The 11,264-nt window shown below is 37.1% G+C and overlaps 1 protein-coding gene across 2 annotated transcripts in view; it reads right to left on the bottom strand.

Moving 5' to 3' along the window:
• Positions 1–692: 692 nt before the first annotated feature.
• The window catches only part of mybpc2b (myosin binding protein Cb), a 42,154-nt gene continuing 31,582 nt past the window's right edge, over positions 693–11,264 (bottom strand). For both annotated transcript variants that reach the window (XM_053638129.1, XM_053638123.1), the window contains 10 exons: positions 10,765–10,953; positions 10,502–10,636; positions 9,739–9,906; positions 9,426–9,514; positions 8,815–9,010; positions 3,725–3,864; positions 2,560–2,719; positions 2,081–2,217; positions 976–1,162; positions 693–834 (listed from right to left, as the gene is read on the bottom strand). In XM_053638129.1, coding sequence (XP_053494104.1) covers positions 809–834; positions 976–1,162; positions 2,081–2,217; positions 2,560–2,719; positions 3,725–3,864; positions 8,815–9,010; positions 9,426–9,514; positions 9,739–9,906; positions 10,502–10,636; positions 10,765–10,953 — 1,427 coding nt within the window. In that variant the 3' untranslated portion in view covers positions 693–808. The remainder of the gene's footprint in view (positions 835–975; positions 1,163–2,080; positions 2,218–2,559; positions 2,720–3,724; positions 3,865–8,814; positions 9,011–9,425; positions 9,515–9,738; positions 9,907–10,501; positions 10,637–10,764; positions 10,954–11,264) is intronic.

Raw genomic sequence — 11,264 nt, 5'->3', positions numbered from 1 at the left:
TGACAGGCTGAGGTATGCGAAGAAAACAATTTCACTGTGCTCTACTGTATATGTGACCAATTAAAGACTCATTATTATCTTAAACATGTGTGTGCACAAAAGAACTTTCAGCTGAAGAAATATATAGTTATTGGAATAAGGTCCATGGCATTCTTTTTTTAAACTCATTTTTAATCCCAATTTTGTCACTTGCCCCCCCCACACCAGCCAGCTCTCGCCTCACCAAGGAGGGCAAAAGCTTCCGCATTTTAATTGCTGTTTATGCTACATTGGATTGGCTCAAGCCACTGATTGACAAGGGAGAGATTACTTCTCCTCCCACACGCAAAGATTTGTTTGAAGGTTTGAAGCAGTTAGTGGGGAGAAAATTAGACTCTCACGTGTTTGCTGACAAGTTATAAGTTTGTTATTTATAATATCTATCAGCTGGCCTGTTCCTGTAGAAGTAAGCAGTTCTTGTTTTATCAGACTGCTGGCTGATATGACTATCAGACTGTAGTGTAATTGGGATTAGAGTCCTTTATGAAGATCAGACAGTAGTGTAATTGGGATTAGTGCCCAGTATGAAGATCAGACTGTAGTGTAATTGGGATTAGTGCCCAGTATGAAGATCAGACTGTATTGTAATTGGGATTAGTGTCCAGTATGAAGTACAGACTGTAGTTGAAAACAGAGCCACAATCGCAGAAAGGTGAATTCATGATGCATGTATTTATTTTTCTACTCCATCACTTGAAGTTGTGTCTTTAAATTTTAAAATAAATCTTCATTTCTTTATTCACCCATCTTTAGTCCATTTTACTTCTCTTCAGTCCTTTTTTTCCACAGTGACAGCTGAGAGACATAGACAGAGAGAAAGACAGAAAGTGACACAGAGACAGTCAGACATTAGAAATACAAAGAGACAGATAATGTCGAAATATAAACTGTAGAAACAGACAGAGAAAAATCTCAGTGCAACACACACACACACACCTCGGATCTCAAGTTTACACTCCACCTCATCTTGTCCGAGCTCATTGACGGCGATGCAGCCGTATTTTCCTCCATCGAAGGTGCTCGGTTTACGGATGTTCAGCGTTAAAACTCCTTGATTGTTCTGCATCAGGTACTTCGGGTCATCACCGATTATCATCCTGTTCTTTAACCACATAATCTTAGGCTGCACACACACATGAATTACATGAAAAACATTATACCAGAATCAACTGAAAAAAAAACTTGCTGTAGTTCAGCAAATCTAGTTTTCTAAACAAGGACCAGTGCAACTTCTGTATCAGATCCTCTGCTTCAGTTTATCCAATCACACACATTCACGTCAAATATTTAGCTGAAGCAGCTAATCAGACTAGAGATTAGATACAGTGAGCACTAGAAAGGTCAGACTTTCATACATTTACATTACATTTATTCATTTAGCAGATGCTTTTATCCAAAGCGACTTACAAATTAGAAAATACAAGCAAATAGGCGTTTTTTTCCCATTTACCCTTTCTGGTCTGATTAACGAACAGACAACATGAAAACACTGAAAACAGAATGTTTAAATACAAATGAAATGAGAAGTGTGTTTATTCTATACTTACAAGTATAAAATTAATGCATCTCATCTGTTTATGGTGCTAGCCAAAAATGGTCATGTGAATGGTACTTATATATAGCTATAAATTAATATATTAATGATATTAATATATTAAATTACATTTAATATTAACTTATCTAAGTTAGCTTGGCACAACAAAGAAGTGATTTATCAAAGTTTATTCCTCGTATCATCTTGGGGAGGTGTTCCTTGCCACCAAATATTTAATTCATATCCTGAATTTATATATTTCTGTAAAGCTGCTTTGTGACAATGTCCACTGTTAATGTGCTATATAAATATAACTGAATTGAAATTTAAATGAAAGTGGTATTAGTTATTTAAATAGCAGAAGTTAGAATAACAAGATGTACCTTCAAGTTGTGTAAAGGGATAAATATGACATCAGTTTTGTGGTAGATTTTTGGTGTGTGTTTAAACATGCAGAAACAGAGGGAGAACTGTGTGTGTGTGTGTGTGTGTGTGTGTGTGTCTTGCCTTTGGAAATCCTTTCACCGAGCAGCTGATGGCGGTACTGTAACCAGTGACCACAGATCTATCCACTAATGGGGTCGTAAATTTTGGAGGACATTTCATGTCTTTCTCTTTAAATGGAGCACGCTTAAGCTCCAGACCTACAGACACAGACAGAAAGAAAGAGAAAGAGAGATAGTGTAAAAGAGACAGCATTCAGCAGACTATATTTATTCAAGATTTTAGAAAAGAAGTAAATTGTACAGGAAAAATTGTGTCCGAGCATATCAAAATCTAAGAAATATAACTTTTAAAACCGTTTCAGCAGCGAGAAGGTTGGTCCAGGAAGTTTAACTCTTAGAATTCTTTCTTTTTTATTACTGAAATTAATGATACATAAATTAAAATGAGTTTGGTTGTAATTAACATATGCAAATTCAGACAATCAGATTTGACCAGGGACCAAACGTTCATCATGTGACTACACACACACACACACTGACCAGCCTTGGTGATGGTGGCTTTGTCCTTGCTCACACATGCTTCATCACTCAGGCCACAGAGGTTCTCACTGAACACACGGAACATGTACTGGTTCCCCATCACCAGGTCAGACACAGTACAGTTAGTGCGGCGGTTGTGCTCATACACTGTGAACCACTCCTGTAACATTAGATTATAATAAAGCACATTTTAATAGAGAGATAGAGATAGACAGATAGATAGAGCTGCCCTAAAGTTGTTAAAATAGTTTTTATGCTTAAAAACTATCTACTAAAGACTCAACCAAACATGGCAAGGGTGATCAGTCTAACATTCTCACGCTCTCCCAATTATTCAGCTTGATAACCCCCTAAGATCCAGGGAACCTGTCTCCAAGCTCAGTTCCTTGTTCCATTCCCATTTCATGTGTGGAGACCCATTCCAGGATACCAGTTGAGTTTATTTGCTAAGATGAAGCAGCTAAAGTAAAAAAAAAAAAAGGTCTTTGTCTTCAGAGTGAATACTCCCAGCCTGGTGCTTCAATGATGTTCACTCTTTCAGTATAAATTAACTCTGGGGCCACAGGGCTTCATAGAATCTTTAGCCCAGAAATTAAAGATCCCCTTCATCAGGAAATGATAGACGTATCCCCAACAAACTCTACACAAGACATAATGAGTCCTAATACCTTGCCACTGAGAATAATAACTGTGTGTCTTTGGGTAGCCTTGCATAAACCTACTTATTCCTCCGTAATATAAAGGACAATTGACTGCTTGGCATCCACTTCATCTGATTAGCACTTCTCTGTCATGCCACTCATCGATAACTGTGAAATTAATAAAGAATTCAAGTTTCCACCTGAATATCATGGCATTGTTGAAGTGTTCAACTACAGTGTCACCCCTACACAGTAAAACATACCCCCCTATCCACCAAACCTCCAGCAAACTAATAATAACTCATAATAAATGTCATGAATATCACACGTTCTTGTATGCCCCAAACAGCATTTCTTTAATTTAAAAAAAAAGAATGATGGAACATTCTGCAATTGTACAGGTTACATAGGTATAAATTTAAAGTGTATATCCGGATTTTTCTAAAGCTGCTTTGTGAGAATGTCCATTGTTAAAAGCACTATATAAATAAAATTGAACTGGATTGGATCGGATGAGTCCGTACCTTGGTTTTCATATCAGCTTTCTGGATGGTGTACCCACTGATCTCACAGTTTCCATCATCTTTAGGTGGCTTCCATTCCAGTGCCGCATTAAAACCCCAAACATCTGTCACTTTTACAGCTGTAGGTGGCCCTGGCTTATCTGTAAAGAATTAACATTATTTCATGTTAATATAAACAATACAATAACAGTACATAAATTTTGTCCTCAGAAATCTCCTTTGTTCGTGCCATGATACACTTCCACAAACACGTGTTGTGAAGATCAGACTCTGATAGATTCCTGTTCTTTAAATAAAACAGGACGTCACTCACTCACTCACCTGATCTTCATCCCGTTGATTGAAAACACCTGACTCTAATTTCACCTTCAAATTAACTGCTAATCCTAGACATTCACATACTTTTACCACTCACAGATATGTAATATTGGATCATTTCCCTCAATAAATAAACAACCAAGTATAATATTTTTGCCTCGTTTGTTTAATTGGGTTCTCTTTATCTACTTTTAGGACTCGTATGAAAATCTGGTGATGTTTTAGATCATATTTATGCTAATATGTATAAAATTCTACTGTATATTATGATAATCTTAATACAGTGAGGGGAAATAAGTATTTGGATATGTTTGTTTTTGTTATATTGTTTTTGTTGTTTCTGTAAAGCTGCTTTGTGTCCATGTCCATTGTTAAAAACTAAATAAATACAATTGAACTGAATTATATAAAGTTATAAAGTTACAGAGCCACAGCAAAGACATTAAACATTCATGTCAGTACATTTAGTTTGGATAATATGTAGGAGGAAAATGCATGAAACTACAACCAATCACCCCCGGACAGGTACACCACAAAAGCTTTCACAACAGGATCTCAGACTAATGACAAGGAAGGTAAGAGAGAAGCCGACAGTCACGTGAAAAGAGTTGCAGGATGACCTGAAGGCAGCAGGAACAACAGTAACACACAAGAATAAGCAATAAACTGCATCTCAATTATCTCATTACCTCATGCAAAAAAAACCCCCCACAGAGATGTGTGTCTAAAAGCATTTAACTCGTTTAGAACAATATACTCTGTTAAGACAAAACAAAAGTAGAACTCTTTGGCAATGATTTGGCTTGTCATGTTTGGGGAAAGAACAGTTGTATGTATAATCCAAAGAACACCAAACCCAAAGTGAAGAATCGCGGTCATGGTTATGCCAAAATCGGCACCGGACTACATCATCCATCAGCCCTAGCACGTCACGTGACCTTGCCACATGTCTCACTCACACATAATCAGCACCTGTATTTAAGTCTAGATTCTATGTGTTCGTTAGTCAAGCTTTTGTTGTCGTCAAGTGAGCCACAGCCTTGCTCTTGTCTGCATGTTCTGCCCTGTACTCATTGTTAATGTTTATGGTTTTTGTTTTCACTGTTTTCACTTTATACAATAAAATATTTGCACTTGCATCTGCCTTTGCCTCCAGTACATGACAATCATGATATGGAGCTTCTCCTCTGCCATCGATGCTAGAGGATTCCACACCATGGAAGGATACATGAATACAGTGATACTGGGACATATTAGAAAAGAATTTCATGTCATCAATCAAGAAACTGAATCTGGGGAGAAGATAAAGATATGAAAAAGACAATAAGACAAAATAACTCAAAAAGATCTTGCATGGCCTACCCAATCTCCTGACTTGAATACAATTGAACTTTTATGCAGGATTATGAGATACCATCAGTGGGATCCTCATAACTTTGGGGAATTTAAGAGGATTTGTTAAGAGGAATGGGTCAAACTTGAACCACAATGCTATAAAAATCTAATTGCTTCTTACCCTAGATGCCTTGAAGCCGTAATTGCCACTTTGCTACAAAGAACTAACGTTGATCATTTGTGGTGTCTGAATGCTTTTTTCCCCTGATCATTTAAAAAAAAAAAAAAAACCATGTATTTGTTTTTGCTTATGAATACATCGATACAACAACATATATAATTTGCACTAACACCTGCAATAACTGCACAAAAACACAAATGATCGTTATAATAAATATTACACCTACATTCTGCTGTATCAGCAGTACCCACATACTACATTAAACTTTGTACTGTTTTCCTGTACAGATATAAATGGTCTGCACTTACACTGAACTTACAATACAATATATTATATTGTATCACATTGTATTGTATTGTATTGTGTTGTATGGTATTGTATTGTATTGTATTGTATCGCATTGTATTGTATTTTATTGTATTGTTTTGTACTGTATCACACTGTATTGTATTGTATTGTGTTGTATGGTATTGTATTGTATTGTATCACACTGTATTGTATTGTATTGTGTTGTATGGTATTGTATTGTATTGTATCGCATTGTGTTGTATTGTGTTGTATGGTATTGTATTGTATCATACTGTATTGTATTGTGTTGTTTTTTGTACTGTATCACACTATATTGTATTGTATTGTGTTGTTTTGTACTGTATCACACTGTATTGTATTTTATTGTATTGTTTTGTACTGTATCACACTGTATTGTATTGTATTGTGTTGTATGGTATTGTATTGTATTGTATCACACTGTATTGTATTGTATTGTGTTGTATGGTATTGTATTGTATTGTATCGCATTGTGTTGTATTGTGTTGTATGGTATTGTATTGTATCATACTGTATTGTATTGTGTTGTTTTGTACTGTATCACACTGTATTGTATTGTATTGTGTTGTATGGTATTGTATCGCATTGTGTTGTATTGTGTTGTATGGTATTGTATTGTATCATACTGTATTGTATTGTGTTGTTTTTTGTACTGTATCACACTATATTGTATTGTATTGTGTTGTATGGTATTGTATTGTATTGTATCGCATTGTGTTGTATTGTGTTGTATGGTGTTGTATTGTATTGTATTGTATCGCATTGTATTGTATTTTATTGTATTGTTTTGTACTGTATCACACTGTATTGTATTGTATTGTGTTGTATGGTATTGTATTGTATTGTATCACACTGTATTGTATTGTATTGTGTTGTATGGTATTGTATTGTATTGTATCGCATTGTGTTGTATTGTGTTGTATGGTATTGTATTGTGTTGTTTTTTGTACTGTATCACACTGTATTGTATTGTATTGTGTTGTATGGTATTGTATTGTATTGTATCACACTGTATTGTATTGTATTGTGTTGTATGGTATTGTATTGTATTGTATCGCATTGTGTTGTATTGTGTTGTATGGTATTGTATTGTATCATACTGTATTGTATTGTGTTGTTTTGTACTGTATCACACTGTATTGTATTGTATTGTGTTGTATGGTATTGTATTGTATTGTATCGCATTGTGTTGTATTGTGTTGTATGGTATTGTATTGTATCATACTGTATTGTATTGTGTTGTTTTTTGTACTGTATCACACTATATTGTATTGTATTGTGTTGTTTTTTACTGTATCACACTGTATTGTATTTTATTGTGTTGTTTTGTACTGTATCACACTGTATTGTATTGTATTGTGTTGTATGGTATTGTATTGTATTGTATCGCATTGTGTTGTTTTGTACTGTATCACACTGTATTGTATTGTATTGTTTTGTACTGTATCACACTTTATTGTGCTGTATTGTACTGTATCACACTGTATTGTATTGTTTTGTACTGTATCACACTTTATTGTGCTGTACTGTACTGTATCACACTGTATTGTATTGTATCACACTGTAACACACTGTATTGTATTGTATTGTGTTGTTTTGTACTGTATTGTATTGTATCACACTGTATCACACTGTATTGTATTACACTGTATTGTATTGTATTGTGTTGTTTTGTACTGTATCACACTGTATTGTATTGTTTTGTGTTGTTTTGTACTGTATCACACTGTATTGTATTGTATTTTACTGTATCACACTGTATTGTGTTGTATTGTGGGCGGCTGTGGCTCAGGTGATAGAGCGGGTTGTCCACTAATCGTAGGGTTGGAGGTTTCCCGGGCCCATGTGACTCCACATGCCGAAGTGTCCTTGGGCAAGACACTGAACCCCAAGTTGCTACCAATGGCAAGTTAGCGCCTTGCATGGCAGTTCTGCTACCACTGGTGTGTGAGTGTGTGTGTGAATGGGTGAATGAGACACAGTGTAAAGCGCTTTGGATAAAAGCGCTATATAAGTGCGCCATTTACCATTTTGTACTGTATCACACTGTATTGTACTGTATCACACTGTATTGTACTGTATCACACTGTATGGTATTATATTGGATTCTCTGGTCAATGTGCTGTCCTGTTTGTGCGACACAGCACCAAAAATAATTCCTTATACACCCTGTACTTGGCAAATAAAAATGTTCTGATTCTGATGAATACATACCGTAATTTTTGTTTATGTTTATAAGAATAACGTGACATTAAGTGTGTAAATTTGAAATACGCTATATGGCCAAAGGTTTGTGGACACCTGACCATCGCGCCCATATGTGCTTTTTGAATATCCCATTCCATATTTAATACCCAATTTGATCTTATAATAACCTCCACTCTTTTCTGAAGGCTTTCCTCTAGACGTTGTCTTCATGGAGCTCGCTTTGTGCACTGTGTGTCGCGCTGGAATAGGTTCGGGCCTCATAGTTCCAGTGAAGGGAAATTGTAATGCTACAGTGTAGAGAAACCTTCTACACCATTGTGTGATTCTGAGTTTGTGGCAACAGTTTAATATAAGAGTACATATTAGTATGATGGTCAGGTGTCCACAAACCTTTTTCATATAGCACATTTACATTTATGGCATTTGGCAGACACCATTATCCAGAAGGTCTGACATTTATCTCATTTATAGAACTGAACAGTTGAGCATTAATGGCCTGCTCAAGGGACCAGCAGTGACAGCTTGGTGGTGCTGGGATTTGAACAACTTTCCAATCAGAAAACCAACACCTTAACTACTTTTCTACTACTCTCCTTGACATATAGTGTATATTAGATAACAAAATGAAAACTGTCCAAATACTTATTTCTCCTCACTGTATGTAGCAAGTAGAGTTATAAATACTACAGTCTTCTGTAGATTGATTGTTTTTCTTACTTACCCACAACACGTATGTCTATGGTGGCACGGTCCTCCATGCTCTCAATTTGCAGGACTAGTGTGTATTTTCCAGTATGGTCTCTCTCTGCTGCACGGATAAACAGCACTGAGTCAACAAACGAGTTTCTGACTCCCACTTTCTTAGGGTCAATTGGTTCTCCATCCTTCAGCCATTGTGCCACAGGGCGAGGTTTACCCTACACTCACACACACACACACAAGGAAGTTTATTCTTTAAGCATAATTAAGTTGTCCAATGTTGACTGGTGTTGTTCTGGATGTTTCTAATTCAGTTAAATAAGGAAAAATACAAAATTAAGCTATTTGGTTAATACATCACTTCAGCCATCACTGGGTACGGCATGTTTACATTATATAATTTTGTAATTAAATTGCTTTCATTACCATTTCAGACAATCAACAAATCGTGAAATATTCAGTGGTGTTAGAACACCAAATTTAATGTGCATACCAGCAGCTGAGTGCCAAAAGGCAGACATAAAAAAAATTATGGACTAAAATCTTGGAATGTGACAGGAATGGGATGATGCAAAACCATATACCAACTACCAACCAGTGGAAGACGATATGGACAGCTGAACACAAACCCACCTGGAAGGGAATGACCAGGTTGATGGTTTCTCCCACTTTCCTGATGTATTTGGTTCTCAGATGGCGAGGAAGTCGGATTTTAGGATGCTCTGAGAGAAAGGAAGAGAATGAATGAATTTTAGAGTGCAATAGAATACCTGTACATTTTTCATTTACTCATTATGCCAGTTATGACACAATGACTGGTAGGATAACAATCCCAACAACATAACTGTTTTCAGTACACACTGTAGTAGACAACATTGAGTGCCACATATATAACGGTGTAGTTAATTCAGAATTCCTTATCATAATGTTTATCATACAGATGTACCCATGATCTCCCTGACTGTGACAGGCTGGGCGAGGAAAGCAGGAGGGCTTCGGCCTGCAATATTCACCGCTACTACACGGAAATTCATCTTCTCTCCTGTTGGCAAATTCCTCACCACATAGTTCTGACGGCCCACCAGCTCGGTGTTTGCCACCTGCCACTCCGTATCTGACAAACAAACAGCACAAATAAACATGCGTTAAAGAGCGGTGGGAAGAAGGAATAACTTTTAAATTACTAGAGATTATCCAGACAAAATGTATCCTGATCCTATCTGAATATTTGATCCTGCCTCTGATCCTCAGCCAACCTGTGATCCTGATCCAGCTCATGAACCTGATATGGATGCAGTTGCGGATCCTGATTCAGTTCCTGATTATTTTTCCTGATCCTGATCTAGACCCTGAGCTAGACCCTGATCTAGGCCATGATCCTGTTCCATTATCTGATCCTGATGTATTCCCTGAACCTGATATATCCCATTATTCAGTCCTTGCACCTGGAACATCCCCTGAAATTGGAATTGATCCACTTTTGTAGGTCCAGTTCCTCATTGCATTCTAGTCTCTGTCACTGGCCTGACTCCTGTAGTCTCCATCTGTCCCACTTTCCTTTAACCCCACACTATCTCTTGGTGATCTGAAGGATGTAGTCTCAAGGACAGTGCCAACAGTGCCAAGTATCCTGGGTGATCTGAACTTCTGGTTCCTGTGCAGTAGTGCCGATTTCAGATACTGTGAGCTGGGCTATAAACTGTGCTTACCTCCCTCTTTGCAGTACTCAATGACATATCCGTCCAAACCGCCAGCGCCAATTTTTTCTGGAGCCAGCCACTTCAGAGAGCAGGTCGTATCAGTCACATCTTCAACTGTTAACTTTTTGGGCTCACTAGTGGGGGCTTAGAAAGAGAGAGAAACAGAGATCACACGAGCACTAGCCAATCACATACAGTCATGTAGAGACTGGAACACACACCCCTTGTGTGTGTGTGTGTGTGTGTGTGTGTGTGTGTGTGTGTTCTCTCACCAATTGGCATGAAAGGTTTGGAGTTGAGACTTGGTGATGAAACTCCAATGCTGTTCACAGCAAAAACCCTCATCTCATACAGAATTCCCTCAATCATTCTCTTCGCTTCATACTTTGTGTCCTGATACACATCAAAGTTCAGCTTTGTCCATCGAGATGATCCTTTCTTTTTCCTCTCCATCAGATAACCTGCAGAAAAACAGATGTTTCTACTGAGCACTCTAAACTGATCTTCTGTTGTCCCTCTGAGGAAAACTCTTAAAAGTTCTGTGTGGACTCATTTCAGGAAACATTTATAGTAGAAAACTTGAGAAAGCTGTAGCCATCAATCAACCAAAAAACAAGTGAAACCCGTAGCATGTGTGCTCGAGTTAAAGAAACACCACTGTACATGGCATGTTGATATACAAACAGAAGTAAAACTGTAGCAGGGAACCTGATTACTGATATCCTATTGTATTTTACAAATAGTCATTTTAACATTAACATTAGCTAAGCTG

Source organism: Ictalurus furcatus, chromosome 1 (assembly GCF_023375685.1).
Source record: "Ictalurus furcatus strain D&B chromosome 1, Billie_1.0, whole genome shotgun sequence".
In the NCBI taxonomy this organism is placed as follows: domain Eukaryota; kingdom Metazoa; phylum Chordata; class Actinopteri; order Siluriformes; family Ictaluridae; genus Ictalurus; species Ictalurus furcatus.
Note: the sequence above shows the minus strand (reverse complement) of the source record. Positions and strands in the feature narration are given on the sequence as shown.